General features: G+C 43.1%; 1 protein-coding gene across 3 annotated transcripts in view; it reads left to right on the forward strand.

Moving 5' to 3' along the window:
- Positions 1–21,986, forward strand: part of UBLCP1 (ubiquitin like domain containing CTD phosphatase 1) — a 78,541-nt gene that overhangs the window by 33,546 nt on the left and 23,009 nt on the right. For 2 of the 3 annotated variants that reach the window (XM_085871225.1, XM_085871226.1), the window contains 3 exons: positions 6,389–6,504; positions 18,207–18,335; positions 19,143–19,180. In XM_085871225.1, coding sequence (XP_085727351.1) covers positions 6,389–6,504; positions 18,207–18,335; positions 19,143–19,180 — 283 coding nt within the window. The remainder of the gene's footprint in view (positions 1–6,388; positions 6,505–18,206; positions 18,336–19,142; positions 19,181–21,986) is intronic. The other variant, XM_085871227.1, reaches the window with a different exon arrangement.

A 21,986-nucleotide genomic window follows, 5' to 3' on the forward strand; every position in this document is an offset into this window, starting at 1 on the left:
GGACTTTGCTAATGAGCTCCTGTGTTTCCCAAGACATGCAACTTTGTGCGATGCACTGTACACCTTCCTGAAACGTTTGTGTTGTTGCACTGAACTTATCAGTTATTAACATTACTAGTTTAGAATCTCTTTTATTCCATGTAGTAATTCTGCACTGTTGTGTTGTTGTTGTTGTTTAGCCTCGGACAGTTCTCTCGAACAGGCCTCAAACAGACCCTTGACAGCCCATCAATCTCCGAGGAGTGACCCAGAGATCCCCCACATCCACCACCTTCTTGAAGCCAAGGCCCTAAGTGTTGACAGACAATTGGAGTGGGCCGGTCCATGGGGACCGATCGGCCCTCCGACCATGACCGCGCAGCCCTGACAAATCTGGACAGCAGGGGAGAATGGGGAAGATTTGGCCCAGACTTGTGTTGTGGTGGGTATAACCACTGTGGAGAGGCATCCCCAATAGTTGCACTGTGTTGTGATGTTTGGTTTGGTCATCTCGGCAAAACCAAATCAAAACGAATGGTGCACCTTGTGTTTCTTCTCACGTGGTCCTTTCCGGTTTTGGATGGCACAAGCTTGATGTGAACAAAATATTGTGTGTACGTAAGACAAACCTCTCTGTGCATGGACTTTTGTTTGTTTTGTCTTTGCCAACACGAGCTTACATTTTGCAGAAAGGGACATTTGTGGATATGTACCTGATTGAACACGGACTTCACCAAACTTTGGACTTTTTGCATGTACATACCCAGGACTGGAGTCCTGATCTTCTGTGGTCGCATCAGACCACATGACCTTCTACCATTCCTCCTCTGGATCATCCAGATGGTCACAAGGGTACCCAGGGCACGTGCCCCTGGGCCTCCAGCACCTAACACATGCCCCGGAGCCTCCACCACCCAAGAGCACATCCTGGATTAAGCCAAGCCATGTCGGCCCAAGCCATCTGCAGGAGCGTTATCCAGTATTCACAATCATTATGCCTTCCATTTCAGTTTTCCCTTCAGTGTAAAACAAGGATTATCAAATACAGTGGGGAGAACAAGTATTTGATACACTGCCGATTTTGCAGGTTTTCCCACTTACAAAGCACGTAGAGGTCTGTAATTTTTATCATAGGTACACTTCAACTGTGAAAGACGAATCTAAAACAAAAATCCTGAAAATCGCATTGTATGATTTTAAAATAATTAATTTGCATTGTATTGTATGAAATAAGTATTTGATACATCAGAAAAACGGAACTGAATATTTGGTACAGAACCCTTTGTTTGCAATTACAGAGATCAGACGTTTCCTGTAGTTCTTAACCAGGTTTGCACAAACTGCAGCAGGGATTTTGGCCCACTCCTCCATACAGATCTTCTCCAGATCCTTCAGGTTTCGGGGCTGTCGCTGGGCAACACAGACTTTCAGCTCCCTCCAAAGATTTTCGATTGGGTTCAGGTCTGGAGACTGGCTTGGCCACTCCAGGACCTTGAGGTGCTTCTTACGGAGCCACTCCTTAGTTGCCCTGGCTGTGTGTTTCGGGTTGTTGTCATGCTGGAAGACCCAGCCACGCCCCATCTTCAATGATCTTGTTGAGGGAAGGAGGTTGTTGGCCAAGATCTCACAATACATGGCCCCATCCATCCTCCCCTCAATACGGTGCAGTCGTCGTGTCCCCTTTGCAGAAAAGCATCCCCAAAGAATGATGTTTCCACCTCCATGCTTCACGGTTGGGATGGTGTTCTTGGGGTTGTACTCATCCTTCTTCCTCCAAACACGGCGAGTGGAGTTTAAACCAAAAAGCTCTATTTTGGTCTCATCAGACCACATGACCTTCTCCCATTCCTCCTCTGGATCATCCAGATGGTCATTGGCAAACTTCAGACGGGCCTGGACATGCGCTGGCTTGAGCAGAGGGACCTTGCGTGCGCTGCAGGATTTTAATCCATGACGGCGTAGTGTGTTACTTGTGGTTTTCTTTGATACTGTGGTCCCAGCTCTCTTCAGGTCATTGACCAGGTCCTGCCATGTAGTTCTGGGCTGATCCCTCACCTTTCTCATGATCATTGAGGCTCCACGAGGTGAGATCTTGCATGGAGCCCCAGACCGAGGGAGATTGACTGTTATCTTGAACTTCTTCCATTTTCTAATAATTGCGCCAACAGTTGTTTCCTTCTCACCAAGCTGCTTGCCTATTATCCTGTAGCCCATCCCAGCCTTGTGCAAGTCTACAATTTTGTCCCTGATGTCCTTAGACAGCTCTCTGGTCTTGCCCATTGTGGAGAGGTTGGAGTCTGATTGATCGAGTGTGGACAGCTGTCTTTTATGTAGATAACGAGTTCAAACAGGTGCAGTTAATACAGGTAATGAGTGGAGAATGGGAGGGCTTCTTAAAGACAAAACGAACAGGTCTGTGAGAGCCGGAATTCTTACTGGTTGGTTGGTGATCAAATACTTATTTCATGCAATAAAATGCAAATTAATTATTTAAAAATCACACAATGTGATTTTCAGGATTTTTGTTTTAGATTCCGTCTTTCACAGTTGAAGTGTACCTATGATAAAAATTACAGACCTCTATGTGCTTTGTAAGTGGGAAAACCTGCTGCAAAATCGGCAGTGTATCAAATACTTGTTCTCCCCACTGTATATATATATCGCGAAAGGTTGCAGCCGATTAGCGGTCATGGACCTTGAGAAGGCCATAGCATGTATGGGCCTCAGGCTTCAAACAACTTATTTCCCCAAAGTGATCGTGTTGTTGTTGATGATGTTAATGTAATGGTGAAGTAATATTTCTTTTTCCAGATGTGATCCTGTTCTTGGAGGTGTAGTTGTTGTTAAGGTAATGTTGAGGTAATATTGTTGTGGGCCGGGGGTCGGTGGGGATAAACGGCCGCCAGGTGGAGCAGTAGAGCCGTCTCCCACCGAACACCCGGAATTTAGGTTGTGACTCTCGGATAAGTCCAAAGGTCACGGGTCACTTAAAGGACCGTGGTCGCCAATATTTCGACTGCGTGAGGTAGGGTCCACTTGTCTATTCCAATTTACCTAAGTACCCACGCCGTCTAACTACCGGGGAAACCACATCCTCGGCCGACTTTGTCCGAACTGAGTCGCTGTAACCGAGCGGAAGTTACTAAAGCCGCGCCGGACCCAATGACAACTTACCGGCCCAAACGGCTTCACTAATTCTCAACACACACTGTGCTGGACCAATGGAAGAAAGTGACAGACAACGAGCTGGTACATTGAACAATTGGGGTCTTATTTATCATGGGGGGGGGGGCAGGGGAGCACAAAGAGCAGAGTTATCATGAATAAAAGAAATGTAATTCACAAAGTACAAGGCACTTCATTGTATTTACATATGGGACACACACACACACACACACACACACACACACACACGAAAATGGACCCTGCGGGTCTTTATTCGGTCCTCCCGCCGAGGAGGATAGTTCAGCTGGGGGACCAGAGCCTGGCCGGCGTATCTTCCCACCTCGTGCGGTCACACCGACTCCAAACCACCACGGTTTAGCCAAATTGGTTTAGCACTATCTCTCAATGGTGAAGAATCACTTAAAACATTCTAGTAGTCGGATCCGGATCCGGATCTTCACCAAAATCTAATCAGTTTGTCCTTGTCACACACCGAACCTGTCCATAAAATTTCATCCTGATCCGTCCACAACTTTTTGAGATATCCTGAACAGAAACAAACAGACAGAAAGGGGTGAAAACATAATCTCCTTCACCTTCAGTAACAGAGGTAATTATGTATTTTATCCAATCATTTAACTCATGGAGCCTGTGCAATGTTCTTAAGGCAACTATATAAATAGGAAGTTGAATAGGGATGCCACAGAATAAGATAAGAGTTTTGGGTGCCAGCAGTGAAAAATGTTGAAAAACCATTGCTTTACATCATCATTCATGGCAGAAAGGGACTCCACCACCCATGTGTGCCACGAGGCCTCCACCATCATAAATTCAGCTCTGTTCATACCGCATGTTTGTGTGTCTGTTTGATTTTGTTAGGGCTGTGGGGTCCAAATTATTAAGAGAAAAAGGCATTGCTACTCCTTAGATTTTGTAACAAGCTCAGGATAGATCCAATATCATCTTGACTGATGTTTCATCCATATCCTCTGGACTTCCTCATGCCTTTGTCCCAGCTTTCACACGTGGCTCGGTTTTATTCCTTTCACAACCAGCTTCCGGTCATGTGCCAAAGCACGGAGTCAAAAGGAGCACCCATAACCACGTCATCATCACCGATGCTCTAGTTGGTCCATGTTTGTAATCGGTTACTAGGTCTTGTATGTTGTAATAAGGTTCGAACGATTAGACCAGTATGCTCATTGAATTGTGCATGGAAAAGGTTGCATTTGTCGTTGAGTTGCAGCAACAACAACAACAACAACAACAACAACAACAACAACAACACGAGTGAAAAGACAATGGCATTTTGGAACGTGGGGATTAAGGAGAAACAGGTGTTGAGACTTCTTTTGAGCTGCCATGTTCTGTTTTGATGGTTGTATATCATTTTAAAACCGACATACAGTGGAGGAGGAATCGGGGTCTTCTGTATGCTAACCTGCGAAGGTTTAGTGACTCTTCGATTTCCTTTACCACAACAGATCAACTTTATCCCGCTACACGCTGATCTGTGGAGATTCAGTTTCTCTGCTTGTATCTACCCTTTTTTTGTATTCTTCTCCGCTGAACTCCCTCAACTATTCATGGGACCGACGTGACAGACATTGCACCTCCGTTATCTCAGCAACTATTTCAACATTGCTCCTTGTATTCTCCTGTTGGCGCCATGTTGGGTGATTGGCATGCCATTTTGAGAAGGCACTTGGCATTTTGACCAGTGTGTACTCTCAGAGCTTATTCCTCCATCCCAACCTCTCCTGTCCTTCAACTAAATCGATCCTTTCATCTCCAAGATGGAGTTCCCGTCTTCATTATCTGTGGTGCACCTTTAATGGCTGAATCGGGTTCTTCACTGTATGGCAGTATTTGCCATTCGTACTTATTTAATTTGGGAATTCTTAGGAAAGTCATTAATTGTTACATTTAATTAATAGTATTGTGCTTAAGGTCGACAGTAGTGATTAATTAATATTTCTTATAACATTACCCTTCTGTCTCCTGTTGTACATTGGTTTCACCTTAACAACAACATTAACCCTTTGAACCTGAGCCGCCTTTTTATCAGCCGCTATTCAAACCTCCATATACCCGAGCGGCTGGATTTTTCTCGAGGAAGCCCAGGGTGGGGGAGCCGAAAGTCTGAGGAGCTCAGGGTTTAAAGGGTTAAGGGCACATCAGCGTCTTTATTTTCTGCAGTGACTCCCTCCAGGTTGCCTGGTGTTGGCTTAGTGGTTAGGGTGGCGGCTTGGGATCCTAGGGTCCTGAGTTCGAGCCCCGTTGGCCACTGAATTAACACTAGGGGGTTGATTCAGCCTGTCATCCTTCCAAGGTCGGCGAAATGAGTACCGGTGTTTGCCCCGGTTAGAATAGGTGTACCGTATCCCTGCGTGTCGTAAGAGGCAACCAGGGTTGGCGTCAGAAAGGGCATCCGGCCATAAAAAAAACATTGCCTCATGAAGGGAACCATGATTGCATTGAGCCCACAAAAGACTAACCCCTGCTCAGCAGGGAAAAATGGCTGTAAAATGGCTGTAAAAAGGCTGTTTACTCCCTCCGGGTTGCCTGTGCACTAAATGCGGTGCCTGAGGTTGACACGTAACAGAAAATGAAACCTTTTCACTAAAATTGCCGAAACCATTGGGCAAAGAGGTACCAACATCATCATTGATGTAAGCGCAGGAACTGGTTGAAAATGTCGACTGTCATTCTTTTTCTCGACAATGGACAAAAACCCAAACCGTCCTTTTTTTGACGGGTATTGAACAAATCCGATTGGTTGAAGATTTATATTCGTGGAAACTGCGCACATTGACTGAAGCGGACATAGGAAAATGATGACTGCGGCCGTCATGTAGCACTCTGTACAGAGAAATACCTCTGCTGAACAAAATGATCGCTGTTGCTTGGACCTTCATTATTTTTAATGAAGGTTGGAGTGCACGAGAGTCTGCCAAATTAAGAAACGTTTCCAGGTTAAATTGTGGACGGTGTGTTATGCAACATTGTTTTCTCATCGAAGGACAATTTTGTGGATACCTATTTTGCCATGATACTCCCGTTGCCATTGTAGAAAGCCAGCCAGCATTTCGCCCTCCAGCCCAAGAAGCAGGATAATTCCAATAAATGGGGAGAAAAAAGGTCTGACCAAAATATAGATTTGCCATGCCAGTGGTTAACCCTGCTGTTATCTTTTTTTAATATCCCCCCACATGACGGTTACTGTTTTTGGCCATATTTCCAGTGAGGAGAATTTGGCAAAAATTGCCCGGCGGGTGAAGGACTACCGCGTGGAGATTCTGCACGCCCCAAGGCCTGGGAAGAAGCTACTGGTGCTCGATATTGACTACACATTGTTTGGTAGGTCTTACTTGGCCACGGGCGTCGGTCTGCATTCTGTAACTCTATGTTAACAATTTTTTTTTCCACCAGCTTACCTTTTACTGTCCAACCTCAGGACATTGCTACCCATACCTGACCTGTGCATTTTATATAGTATATAATCATGTTTATTGTCCACAAAAAATGGGAAATTGCACTGTCAAGCAAGGCTCATAAAGCTCTCATGATGGTAAAACAATATAGGCCATGGGCTGCGACAGCTGCCTGTGCACCCCCACCCCCCCCTCCCCGCCTCCCACAAACCTCTGACATTATTTTTCCGATGTCCTAGAGTATCCTGAACTTGAAATCAAATATTAACATGAAATAAGTTGGGATGAACTTGTCATTTTGGCTCAATATTTAGATGTACCCTCAAAATGCAACTGTTTGTCAATTTGCGTCACACTGCATCCCATGTTTCATACTTTGGTAATTTGTGGGGTCATTATAGCAGTAATACATACAAATTAGGTACCAAATGAAAGCTTAGCTTCTGCTGATTCTTCTGAAATTAATATATTTCAGAAATATTTGATGAGAGTTATTGGACTACATATGCCCACACCCCGTGTACATATCCGGCGCATCACGGAAATGATCAAATGTTGACATTTACTTTTGTTTGAAGTGCATATTTGAAGTTTTCTATTCATCCAAATCATATTTTAAAATAAACTGTGTCCATATAACCAAACATTTGATACCACAACTATGATTCTATGACATAAACTGACAAAGTTATGGCAGGTGTAACACAAGGTTTGTTGCGCAGAATAATTATTCGGTACATTTCTAAGTTTTAAAGACAGGGATTTTCGTGTACAGGGTCAGGGTGTTATTGTGGTCATGGTTGATGGTTGGTCCACTGATATTTAACAATTCTGATCAATACGAGGAGCACATCCTATTGATGGGAACCTTCCACCTCGTTTGCACTTGTTTCAACATTGTAGGCAAGAAGATGGACGGCTGTAGGTTGTCTGACTTCTTACTAGAAGCATGGTTCAATGCCTCTGGTTCACTGCAATGTGTAATGTCAGGAAAGCATGATGACAGGATGATGCATTGCCACAAAGTTATCCTGGAGTTCCTGGAAAGGTTGTTGTTGGAATGATACATGGCTGACCAAGGTGAGTGACCAATACATTGCTGGCTCTCTTCGCTCCCAGCAGACTCGGTGAAGAATTTGGATGATGTGTTACAATCACTCACAGCAACCACACTGAAGGCAGCAATAAATGATGATGCAGTCAATAACTACATCCAGGGTTACTTGCAACATTGAGTGGATGTCAGTGAAGGCAGTCTCGGAAAAACTGGTCAACTGTGGACTTCCTACATGAATCGTATATGGCTAGGACTGTGTCTCATACAGGCGGTGAAGTACAATGACTTCCTCACATGTGCTCACCGTTTGCATCTCATGGGAGACCTATTCTTCACATTCGGTGGTCATAACTATGCACACTACCTCACTTACTTCTCTACCTTCTTGGCTAACATCGAGGCAGAGATGGCAATTTGGCCTCGAGTCGCAAATTTTGTGACTTGAGACTTGAGCTTGTTGACAATGACTATGAATGAATGAACACGAGATCAAAATAAATATATCTCTGTGTTTGTGACTAATTTTCATTCGATGTCTGGTAGGACATGATTATATTTATAAACAAAGACTGCCGGAGTAGCGCGTCAAAGGGAGCACAAATTCGGTGAATAGATCACGCTGAGCTGAGAAAATGTATTGGGGTTACGGTTAGGTATTAATCAGATTCTTTTGGTAGTCGGTTGTCGACAGCAACCGCTCAGGGTGGTACTACCGTTCTGACTTGGAAGCGTGAAAGTGGTGCCAGCAACCATCTTACACTGCGTGTCAGGACTGCTGGTCTTACTTTCAGTCTCGCTCAAATTATAGTTACTGGGCTAGCTCTAATATCTATTTCTTGCAAATAAACATCACACACTTTTTATCACACATTTTTCTTACTCGCTCATTTTCCCTCCACATTTTACATTCTCTCTCTTTTATTTCTCTTTCCTTTCATTTCTCCCAGACAGTCCAGCAGCGTAGTCTGATATTTCAGATCAATTGTTCAAATTTGCATAAAAGCACCAACATTCGTACACATGTAAAATAATGTATTCAGAACAATTCTAGATATGGAGCCACCTGAGATTGTGCCTTGGTCAACCGAAGCTGTCCAAGGCAAAATCTCGGGTGGCTCCATATCTAGAATTGTTCAGAATGCATTATTCTACATGTGTACCAATTTTGGTGCTTTTATGCAAACTTGAACAATTGGTTTGCTATGCTGCAGTACTAAGACAGCCTGCAATCGATCTATAATTCCAGCAATCTGTGTGTGTGTGTGTGTGTGTGTGTGTGTGTGTGTGTGTGTGTGTGTGTGTGTGTGTGTGTGTGTGTGTGTGTGTGTGTGTGTGTGTGTGTGTGTGTGTGTGTGTGTGTGTGTGTGTCTGTGACCGCTGTTTCTCGACAACCGCTGGTCCGATCTAATTGAAACTTGCCAGATATATTGCTGGGGACCTGAGGATGTGCCTTTTCAAGGTTTGATATTAATCAGACAAGTGCTTCCCAAGTTATGGCCATTTATTTACCAAACCAATGACAATACACGTTGTTGCGTGGGCGTGGCCGATGGGGAAGTGAAGCTCAGCCGCGTTCCCCATTACAGGTTACAACGTACGGACTTCCGGAGAGTGATGACTTCGTGTATTCTAATAATTTCTCGATTTCTTATGCGCATTTATAGATAAACACAATGCCGCAAGTTATGATCGTTTTCATATTAGACGCTGCATAAATTTCTGTAACATCAGAGTGCTGGTATGCTCCGAACCAGGAAGTAATTTTTTTTTTCTCTTCTCTTCTCTTTTTGTTTTTCCTTGCGAGGACATTGCGAAAAGGCAAAATACGTTGGCGCAAATTGAATAATTGGCCATTAAAACCTAAATTGCGAGTCATCGTAACTGTGATATGCGAACTTCCACGCCACCCACGTACGGGCACGCGAGAGTGAAGAAACGGCCTGTGTGGTTGTTTGTTGCTCGCGGTTTGAATATTTATTTATAAATTTTTTTTTTGTTTGTTTTACGGGAAGCCGCGTTCCCCATTACGGGTTACAACGTACGGGCTTCCAGATAATGATGACTTCGTGTATTCTAATAATTTCTCGATTTATGCGCATTTATAGGTAAACACAATGCCCCAAGTTATGATCGTTTTCATATTAGACGGTGCATAAATTTCGGTAACATCAGAGTGCTGGTTTGCTCCGAAGCAGGAAGTAAATTATTTTTTTGCACGTTTTTTTTTTCGTGTATTCTAATAATTTCTCGATTAGTTGTGCGCATTTATCGATAACACAATGCCCCAAGTTATGATCGTTTTCATATTAGACGGTGCATAAATTTGGGTAACATCAGAGTACTGGTATGCTCCGAAGCAGGAAGTAAATTATTTTTTGCACGTTTTTTTTTTCTCCTCTTTCCTCTTCTCTTTGTGTTTTTCCTTGCGATAAAAGGCAAAATCAATGCAAGCGATAATTTGTGGATTGCATGTGAACATTCCATATGGGCACGCACTACTTCCGTATAGTGATGCTTACTGTATTCTAATAATTTCTCGATTTCTTATGCGCATTTATAGATAAACACAATGCCCCAATCCAGTCGTCGTTTACGAGAGCGAAGGAACGGCCTGTGTGGTTGTTGTTTCTGGCACGTGGTTTGAAAGTATTTTTTTTTTTGCATGTACGGCCACGCACGTACGGGCACGTGAGAGCGAAGGAACGGCCTGTGTAGTTGTTTCTGGCATGTGGTTTGAAAGTTTTTTTTTTTGTTTTGTTTTGTTTGCACCTACGGGCATGCACTAGTAAAATATAAATATGATAAAGTCCGAAAAGTTAAGGACCCTAGTTTCCGGCATTATGGGATAATCTGCCTATCTCTGCTGCCAACGAGGGGGGGGGGGGGCTCAGGCAGTGGTAGTATCGGTCCCTCCCAAGATCAGATCGAAAAACGTGATCTTTCCTACCCTCGTTAACCACCACCACCCAAATCCGTCCTTCCAATTTTCCACTTTTCCTTCGTTGGAGCTTCTTTCTGTGTCTATCTTGTCCACCCCATGCATGTGTTTTGCGTCCTGTTTTTGTCTGTTATGTCCTCATTTGTTCAATGTGCTAGCTCTTCCACCAGCTTTGACAATGTATACAAAATAATTAACTCTCAATATCTTTTTTAAAAGTACCAGAGGCACAAGGCCTGCTGCTCTTCCATTTCAGACAGGTTGGTGGTTTCTGCTATTTTTTTCCACCTCTTTTCTGGACTTGCTCGCTCCCTGTTCTTTCAGCCTACTGCTCTGAAAGAACGGGCAGCGAGAAAGTCTGCTCGGGATGGCATTACAACTGACTTCCAGGAGGTCCATCCCGGAAACGTCTTTCCAGCAGTATCCAGCTTCTCCAGCACTTGGTGCTGGTGCAACCAAACAGCTTTTCAAAAGATAACTGACCATCTGCACACTGTGCATATACCTCATTGGACTAGTCTCTTTAAACAAGGTGAACCCTTACCACACTGCTGTTCCAGGGATTCTGCAACTTAACATAGAGGGGGGTCACACCTGCTAAGCGCAATGTACTCCATCACATAGCTGCCGCAAATCATGTACTTGTGATTCTGCTCCAAGAAATGCACTTAAGCAATGAAAGTAAAGCAAACATACCTGGCTTCAAATTGCTAGCCTTTACAGACAGACAGCACCATGGTATTGCAACTTGCATCGTCTTCTGTCTACATCTGAATAGTAATTGCAATGTCAGCTCCTGACTCTGATCTGAAACAGCACGTCATCAAAATACAGGGTCTCTACACCATCAATATGTACAATCCACCATCAGTAAACCTCCGACCTATTGACCTCCCCACTGCACCACCACCCCCTGTTCTTTATTGAGGTGATTTAAATTGCCAACATAGGGATTGGGGCTACAACTACACCACAGAAAATGGTGAGGTGCTTTGTAACTAGGCGTCCCAGTCTGATCTCGCTCTTCTCTTTGATCGTCGTGAACCAGCAACTTTCCACTCAAACCTCTGGAACACCACTACAAACCTTGATCTGGCATGGTGGCAGGGCGACAGCATTGCAACACCGAAAAGACTGGTTTTAGATCATTTTTTACACTCCCACCACAGTCCTGCCCACTATTGGCCTCAACACTTTCCCTTCCAGCTAAGACATAGAATTTCCGCAAGGCGGATTGGATGGCTACAGGGAAGTTACAGATGACAAGGTGGCCACACTTCCTCCCCCAGACTCCTTTAACATCGAGGAGGCATATCTTTCTTTTTGTAATGGGATCAGTGTCGTCTCTCAGTGCTTCATTTCCCGTGGCTGCCACACAACATGCATACCAGGCTGAGATCCCAAGTGCAAAAGGCTCTATGATGCCTTTATCCATCAGAATATAATGGACATAAGCCTGGAACTTCTAACACACTTTTCTCCGAACATATTCTGTTCATAGTTCCGAAATCTTCACATTATGTGTTCCATGTATTTACGCAGGTGATAGCAGATTGAAAAAAATCGAATATAAATATAATTTCCAAAGAGGGAATCAATGATGTCACAATCAGCAGCCTTCGGTAGCAAACCGACAGCCGGGTCCTAGACGACGTGCTTTACTTGACTAAATCCATGAATTCAGGACGTTTGTTCAACTCAGCATTTATGACTTTTATCCTGCCATGTTGTTAATCTGTTGATGGAGATAATATAGAAACGAATATGTCAAATCGTTCGTGTTACTCATCCGGCACGATGTGTCAAGGCCAACAATCTAAAGCGACCGGTCTCAAACACTGCCATGGGCACCCAGACACGCCACCAATATGAACTGAGCTGTTGAATGCGGTGTAAAACATCCAAAGAAACTACCGTAACCGAGTATTGTGATCCGTCCTGTCCCCCATACCCCTTGTAGACGGGTATCTGCTCATGTACCTAATGAGGAGGAAGCCTCTCATGCAGCATCCAAGTTAAAATCCTGATTGGATGAGGTTCACAAGTCACAATGGCGAGAAGCCGTTGAAAGCATCAATTCTACCGACTCAAGCCGCAAAGCCTGGCAGCTGATCAATCATCTAATTGGCAGAACAGCAAAATGACAACCCTCCCCGTTATTCCGGATTGAATTGCCCATACACTCGTTAACAATGGCAAATATCCGCAGCTGGACAAAGCTTTCTCCCGCAATGTCAAGTCCAAACTTCAGGATATTAGACACTCGCCATCTGTTGATCTTGGCCTCACCAAAGACGTTTCACCATCTGAACTTGAGACTGCAATTGATAAACTCAAGCATGGTAAGGTCCCAGGCCCTGACAACATTCATGCTGAACAGCTCATCCATGTAGGCTCTCATCTTCTAGTCTGGTTTAGGACCTTCATGTCACATTGCCTTGCAATAATTTGAGTCCCACTGGTCTGGAAGAAAGTTATCTATCCCCAAGCCCAACAAGCCGAAAAATGACCCAAAGAGCTATCGCCCGATCTCGCTCCTGTCGGTTCCCTTCAAATTGTTTGAAAGGGTCATCTTGAACAGGATAGAGCCACTGCTTGAGCAAGTTCTGCCTTATGAACAAGCAGGTTTTAGGAAACAGGACCACAGAAGATCAGGGGCTGGCTGTCACAGAACATATTGAGGATGTTTTTGAAGCCAACAAGAAATATGGTGCACTCATGATTGATCTCTCATCTGCCTATGACATGGTATGGCACCACGGCCTGCTTCCCAAGCTACAAAAGGCTCAAGACATATATATGTATGGTACAAGTCATCAATGAGATCATCTCCAACTGCTGTTTTCGGATGCTGATAAATGGGATACCCAGCCAGACCAGGACCTTTGAGAATGGTGTACACGTGTTACTCATCCTGCACGATGTGTCAAGGCCAACAATCTAAAGCGACCGGTCTCAAACACTACCCCAAGGATCTGTTCTTGCTCCAGCACTTTTCAGTCTCTATACAGCTGACTTGCCACACACTTCTGTTGTGAAACTGGCCGATGCAGATGACTTGGTCATCCTAAAGTCCTGCGACACTTTTCAGGGTGTATAGCAAGCCTTGTCGTATGATATTTACACCATGCACAACTATTACCATAAATGGTGACTTTGTCTTCATGTGCTGAAGACCACCTGCTCAGCTTTTCACCTGAACAATAAGGATGCCAATAGACAACTACAAGTTCATTTGAATGGTATTCTAATTCCTTTTCCCAACACACCGACCTCCCTTGGTAAGAAGTTGGACAGGGTCATTACTTTCTGCAACCATGCTGAGTATGTGGCTGGAAAAACGGCAGCAAGGGTTAACCTTATAAGGAAACTAGCAAGCCATGACTGGGGAGCAGATTTCATAACCCTACTGGAGAGGGTTCTCTATACAGCTGACTTGCCACACACTTCTGGTATGCTGTGTCATCTGCATAGGTTCCACCACATTGACATCAGTGCATGCTCCAGCAGAGTACTGTGTTGCTGCTTGGCATAGTAGCGTACACGCAAGGAAACTGGATGTCAAGCTCAATTCTGTCCGAAGTCATCACCTTCAATCCCACCCATCCACCCACCAGCTACCTCTTCTCCCTGGCATCCTGCTTCACCACCCAAGGCAAGAAGCAGCAACCAGACATGGTGCACTTAAAGCTTTTGACTGAAGTTCATCCCCTCTACAACAAGATGATTGAACCACTGCAAATTCAATGACTCGAGAGTCAGAAACCTTTCAGCAGAGCAGTCCAGTCTTACATCAAGGCTGACAGCTCAGAGAGCAAACAGTGGCTCCTCTCAGAGTGGAAAAGGAGGAAATCTGAAGGCACACTGCAGCATCTGCGGCCACTTCCACCCCTCCAGCTGGTTGCAAACTTCCAAGAAAGGATTGGTGCTGCCTGAACAGATCGCGTACGGCATTGGATGTTTCAAGGCTTGCATGTATACCAGGAACGTGGCTGACACAGCAAGTTGTGATTGTGGAGAGACTCAAACTGCAGGACACTTAGTTGAAAAGTGTCCCATCCACCAGTTGGGAAGAGGTTGGAATGCTCTTGCGGAGGTTGATTAGCAGGCCCGAGAATGGTTGAGATCTGCTGAGTTTACGTCTTGAATGACTGACGATCGGACCACACGAAAGAAGAAAGAAGCCTACTGCTCCTCCATGATGTGCTCAATCTTCCAGTAACAGAGTCCTCGTTAAACTTTTAAAATGTAGGCTTGCTTCTCAGCTCCACTTGTTTCTCCCTCTGCTTTTCCACTTGTGTAACCACCTTCCTGATTCATTTCAATCCCACTCTTCTCTCCAGAGGTTCAAGTCAGAAAGATACAACCATCTCATGACATCTTTCATCACGACCCATTATCTTTCCTCCCTATTTTAATCCTCTCCATACCTCCTTTTATCTGCATGTTACTACCGACTATCTTTCTTTCCCTTTTCTGTTTTTCCCCATTTGTCGGATGTCGACTAATGTCCTTTTTTTCTTTTCTTTTTTCTTAGTCCCCTACTGGTATCACCAGAGGGGCTATGTGTTTGCTTTCAGTCTGTCTGTCCCACCTGTGGTTTTTAGGTAATCTCTGAGGAGATGACCCAATAAAAAAGTCTCGATGTCCGTCCGTACGTATGGACGTCCCCATTTTTTTCTTCTGATTTTCTTGATATTTGGTATGTGGGTAGATGTCGATGAGGGATGCACGCCGGCATGACCTTTGACCCGATTGAAGGTCAAGGTCAAGGTCACTCTAAAGTTGCGAAATCGTCCATTTTCAAAATCTATCTCCTCTGCTGTTTATGATCCGATCTTCGAAATTCCTTCGGATTCTGATAATATGGAACAATATCTAAATTTGGTTGGGCCGGTTTTTTGAACTTCGTCCTGGTTATTGAGTCCCGTGTCTTCAAAATTGGAAAAATCGTCGATGTGATAGTCAAAAAAAAATTTGCCCGATCTTAATGAAACTTGGTATGTAGGTAGGGGTCGATGAGTGATGCACGACGGTATGACTTTTGACACGATTGAAGGTCAAGGTCAAGGCCAAGGCCACTCCAAAGTTGTGAAATCGTCCATTTTCAAAATTGATCTCCTCCGCCGTTTGTGATCCGATCTTCGAAATTTCTTCGGATTCTGATAATATGGAACAATATCTAAATTTGGTCGGGCCAGTTTTTTTTTATTCGTCCTTGTTATCGAGTCACATGTCTTCAAATTGGAAAAATCGTTGGAAAAATATCATCCACCATTTATGACTCAGAAATGCGGTTTGATTTCTGAGGTCCGGTTTCTATCTTTTTGAAGACTCATTGATCATAAATGTTCCAAATCAACCATTTTCAAAATCTATCTCAGGATAACTCAGAAATGTAGTTTGATTTCTGAGGTTTTCTATCCTTTTTACTTCCGGGCTTTCGTCTGCACGTTGAACCAAAAGACAAGACGACTTCGAAGCTATTCCAAGCCGATCAGAGATCCACATCTAGAGCTTCAGAGATGAGCATCACCCCCAACCGGGGGTAATTTTTCACACTTTTTTTCCCATACCCTTTAACATATTCAACTGAAACTTGGTACATGGCTTTGTTGTAAGTTACAGAACAGGTTCGAGTTTCAGGGCATTTCGTCAATTTTTTCACATAGTTTTGCTCTTTTTGACTTGGAAAATATCACATATTATACATCAGTCAGAGTTCAGCTGCCCTGACTCCACCCCACTACTTTACACCCATTGGCTGGACAGCTGGTCTGACTCCAACGCAATAAAATAATGCACCACCATTGCATGAAGCGGTACAGATCGGTGTGCCTCAGGCCTTAGACCTGGGTGTTAGTCCATGGCCCTGTGCAATTGGAATGATCTTGGGTATATAATCACGATGTATTATATATGCACATAAGCCGTACGCATGTTTTTGCTTTTTGTATGTACATAGGGTTATTTTTAATATGAAATTGGCAGAGTCGAGAAACTAACGAAACACTGTGGGTTCGAGTTTATTCTTCTTCATTTTGGTTCCAGTGTCTGCTCAAGCATGCGTTAAACGTAGACAATTTTTTTTATCTACAAAACATTCATTAGGACCGGTAAGGGACGTGTATTGCAAAGTAATTCTCGCTATTGTCTTTTTACTTTTTTTTTTTTTTCTTCTTTTCAGGAGTGATGCTCATGGTAAAGCAAGATAGATCCCGAACATCAAGGCAATTAATGTGCATGATAATAGGAGGGAAGGAAACACTGAAACTATCAAGTAAGATGGTTGGGTAAGGAAAGGTCGATGGTAATAAAGATCATGGGTCAGAATTGGGGGTGGCAAGAGATGGTGGTGCACTGCTGCCCTGGAGGACAGAGTGAGACAAAACTTTCTCTGGAAGGTGGTTCCATCGATGGCCGAAGCGAGAAAAAAAAAAAAAAGAGTCAAGGTGTGTGTGCAGTCAGCCTGTATTTTAGAAGTTAAACCAGGAAGGGTTTACTGTAAGAACGTGTACATCCTGCAGTTTCTGGGTAGGGTCAGAGAACTGAGTGAGCAGAGGTAGCAATGTTAGAGAACAGACGGGAGAAAACAGAGAGACCACTGACCTGCCTGCAATGTGAGAGCAACAGAACTTGTTCTTTGGCTTCATCATAGGAGATTCTGATAATTTTGAAAGATTTAGATATTGCAGGTTGCTCGGACAGTGTTTGCTAGTTTGTGAAGAAAGCAGAGGAACCTTGTAAATCTTTCAATTGTACACTATGTCCTCATGTCCTCATCTTGCATGTGATTTATATACAAGATCCTCCATGAACTTTAAACCAATTTGGAAGAAAAAAAAAAAACCACGATGGAAGATTTAATATACACTGTTCTGTTTGATAACTATTTAAGGCCATGCTCTGCACTGTATTGTTTATGGGTTTACTCCTCAATTATGCTGTGTTTCTTATCTCTCGACTTTCTTCCACTGTTGTGCTAACAACTTGTAGCTTGCTCACCTTCTCAAATTGCTTAGATTCACTGTTGTGCTAATACAATCAGATATGTTTATCCCATTGTTGCACAAGCAAAAGGTTTCATTGCGGTGCGTGCAAGCTCATCCTGAATATATTAAGTAGGGTGTCACTTCTGCAGGCATGCAAGTCGTTTCCTTGGGATTCTTTCCCCCTCATCTCTGCAATTCACGAATCGCTTTTAAAGCATGACAATTTTGTCTCGAAGCAAATTCCAGTTGTCCTTTGATCCCAAACATGTCAAAACAAGACTGTTTCAATGCCTGCCCTTTGATCAACTAACTGTCTCCATGACACTGCTTAATGGAACACTCTGGGCATATTATCCTGTCTACATTGTAGTCATGTGCTAAAAAAATCCCAGAAATCATTATATATATATATTTTTTTTTTTAATGCCACTTTATACAGTAAATATTTCAAGAAAAGTACAGTCTGTGACCCAGAAATTCCGTACGAACTACCAAAAGTTATCATTATATTGATTCACTTGTTTTTATAAGTCACACACATTCACAGATGTAGGTTTTGATAAATGGATGATTGATTTAAAGTCTTTCTAAAACGCACGGCGTGTTTTTTTAAATGCCATCAATGTTCCTCCAACCCGTAGACCACAGGTCGTGTGCTGAATCGGGTCAGGAGCTGATGCGGCCTTTCCTCCATGAGTTCCTTACGGCAGCCTACATCCATTATGACATCGTAATCTGGTGTGAGTTGCCACCTAGGTGGAGTGAAAAAGGCATGTTGGCTCGGATGGTTGTTAAGTGGTGGGGTAGATGATGAATGTTGAACTTATGTAGGTTCTGTTTGTAGACCAATCATTTGGGATTCATGTATTTAATTTATCGTCACGATGAAAGATACTAATATTGTTGTTTTAAGTTCAATTACTTGATTTTTTTTTTCCCCCCCATGTTGTTTGACCTCATGTTCATAATATTGTCCTTCAGACAGACCTTTTTATTTTATTTTATTTTCTTCCACACAAAGCTCCTTGTATTTTGAAACATCATTGCATTTAATATTTCTGTATAGTTTCCTTGCAGTTACGGGCTGGCTGTTTGGCCTATTGGTACACAAACTTGCCTCTGAGTTATCTAGCCTGGGTTTGAATCTCAGCCCAGCTATAAACTGTCATCCCAGTTTTTCACACACAGGGTGATTCATCTACGTATGTGCTGTCCTTCAGATGGATGGTACATGGCGTCTCATCTGCTGGCATTAGTTGGTGGATGTTAAGCATTACACGGTGTCTTTCACGAACAGTTGGCGAGCAATCGCCAGCACCATCAACAAATTCCAAATTCATATCCTAACCTTTAGGTGAACGTCAAGCCTGGCCAGCTGGTTCGTGAAAGACTTGGACCAAGCTTCTCCTGGCCAACCCCACAACAAAGTGGGAATAACTGTAGCTGTTAAAGAAGAAGATCCTTGCACAGTTCTTAGGGGAAAAATATATTGCTTGTTTGTTTATCTCCTTTATCCCAGTGGACCTAACCCTTCTTTCATTCTCCCACCTCCTTTTCCCCAATTTTCCCACCAACAGCTGCCACAAGTATGAAGTGGATTGAGACCAAAATGAAGGTAAGCTTCACAGCCAAAAGCCGACTTAGTTTTTCTTGTTTCTGCTTTCTCGTGCTTCGTTGGTCTCAACCTCCTTTGACCAATCTGCTCTAACATCAGCGGGCAGGCTCACTCTCCCCTCAAGTCAGTTCATTCTCACCGAGTCAGCTCAACCTTCCTTCGCAATGATCCTTTCGATTATTTTACTCATTAACTTTCTAGATTAGGTCACATTTTTATTGTGGGTCGGCTTGCTCACTCACTCTCTCTCCCCAAATTGTGGTTACGCTCATGGGGAGGCTTCCTGCTCCTCCCTATTTCTCCTTAAGATTGAGAAGAGGTGGAGGAGATTTCTCCACCATCCCTCATTTAATTTTGGTTGTCTTTGCAGGTTGAGAGAATGTTTGCTAGTTTGCAAATAGTTGAGGTTCTCAATTATATTAATTGTTCTGAAGTATTTATTTGTTCTTTGTCACACATTTATTTATTACTGTAACACGCTGATGGTGCAACTCTTTATTAATGAGAGCTTATATGGTCAATCGGGTCGAACGGAAACCATCTTCCTTTACCAAATGCTTTCATGTGCAGCCTAATTGCGCAGTGGATGGGCATGAGTAATAGCACTTTTATTATCAACAAATATATTGTAGCAGCCATCAGACTCGTCCCGGTTTGAGTCCTGCAGTTCACGTCAAATCGATTGCCGCCCTATGTACATTCTCTCTGCATCTGAATGCCGTGTTACTGTACAGATTGGGAGCCCCAAAACGGTCCAGCGTCACGTGGCTTGATTTAATTTCGGCCGAGCACCTAAGACACGTGACATGTCTTTTATGTGGAGTGGAGACCAATTGTCCTTCAGCGGGTCCTTAACTCCACCAAATGAGCAACCACCGTAGTCGGTATTCACCTGAGACAAAGTCAATTTTTTACAAGCAATGTTCATAGGGAAAGAAACAAAAGTAGCAACACAGAAATAAACAAGAAAAAGAGCAATCAGGGATTGCAGACCCTCACTAGGACTTGTTTTGTGTAGTGTATTTTGTGTACTGGTGCGTTACATAATTAATGAGACTTAATTAGAACTGCCACTTCATAACTGCTGGCAGTGATAACCGGGTACCAAGACGTCCCGCTTTGATGCAACCCCACTTTGATTGGACACCTGATAAAATAAATTCAATTCAAATCAAATGGAAGACCAAATAGGTCCAGTCCTGCATTGGAGTAATCAGAAGGAACCCAAACAAGCATAAAGCAAAGATGAAGTCATCAGGAGGAACCTGGATAGGATTTGCATTTCAGCTGCTACTTCTTTACCCTCAAACTCATCCAGGCACAGCCAAGTGAGCCTTATTTTAAAAAACAAAAACAAAACCACATCAAAAAATTAAATAATTGTGGCTTCCAGACCATGCGTCGGATCAAGTTGAAATTTAAAACATGTATTCCCCTTCACTACGAGATCATAATTGTGAAATTTAATGTCGATTGATTAAGCGGTTTCATTGAAAACATTTAATATTTTTCTTTAATCCAATGTGGCTGCCAAACCATGTGACCTATCAATTATTTCTTAACAATCTTGTTCACCCATGGGTTGGGGAACATTTGTGTGAAGTTTCCCCTCGATCTGTCCAGCCGTTCTGGAGAAGATATTTATAGGTTTTAGGGTGAATACAATATGGCTGCCAAACCATGTTACCTGTGATGTCATTATGTGTGAACCTTTTGCTCCATGGATAGGCGGTCATGCGTGTAAAGTTGGCTACTGAACCATGTTACCTGTGATGTCATCATGTGTGAACCTTTTGCTCCTCGTGGATAGGTAGTCATACGTGTAAAGTTTCGCCTCGATCTGTTCAGCCACTTCAGAGAAGATTTTCGATGTTTTTTTGTTTTTTAACAACATGGCTGCCTAATCATGTGACTGTTAAATTTTCCTGTGGACCATTTTATCCCTAGATGACCCATAAATTTTTTTCATACTGATCAGATATAGCGTTCTGCATATGCAATTATGATGTTATAATGAAGGCACCTATGACGTCATAATATAATCACACTTATTCCCCATGAGGAGTAGTTGCCATGTGCCAAGTTGCCATTTTTCCGAGGTACGTTTACAGAGATACAGTGGTCCAAAGTTTTTTTTTTTTCCCATTTTTCCAACATGGCTGCCACACCACGTGACCTATGACGTCATTATCGATAAAACATTCCACACGAGTCGTCGCTCCTCTGGTGAAAAGTGTTTCAATCCGACAAGCGGTTGCATTGAAAAACACTGAAGTTCTGTGTGAACAAACAAGCAAGCAAGAAGAAGACGTCGTGCAGAGCACGATACTTGCAAAATCCATAAAACAAAGTTAACCTCAACAATAATTAGTGGTTGAATTAATTGACCAAATATGCAACTATTATTCAAATTTCAAGTCAATCTGATGAAAATTGACATTTTAGAAATTTTTCTAATGCTGCTGACCTTTTGGTCTATGCTGACCTTTCAGCCTCTGTTGACCTCAAAAACAAATGGTGGTTGAACGCAGTAAGATGGTGTGAAAATCCTGTTCAAAAATCTCATGAATCGGATGAAATTTGAGCATTTTGAAATTTGACAAATTTGTTGACCTTTGGCCTATGTTGACCTTTTGACCTCAAGCAATTGGCTTCTTGCTTATGTCAAACTCTACCATGTGATGAAGTTTCGTGAAGGACAGTTTAAAATTGTGACCTGTCGGTGATGGACAAACAAACAAGCTGGTAGGCGGACATGGGTAGTCGATCAAGTCGAATTTAGTTGTTTTTCATCCGTTACTAGCCA

This window comes from Eptatretus burgeri, chromosome 2 (assembly GCF_056783735.1).
Source record: "Eptatretus burgeri isolate ZD-2024b chromosome 2, Ebu_testis_v1, whole genome shotgun sequence".
In the NCBI taxonomy this organism is placed as follows: Eukaryota; Metazoa; Chordata; class Myxini; order Myxiniformes; family Myxinidae; genus Eptatretus; species Eptatretus burgeri.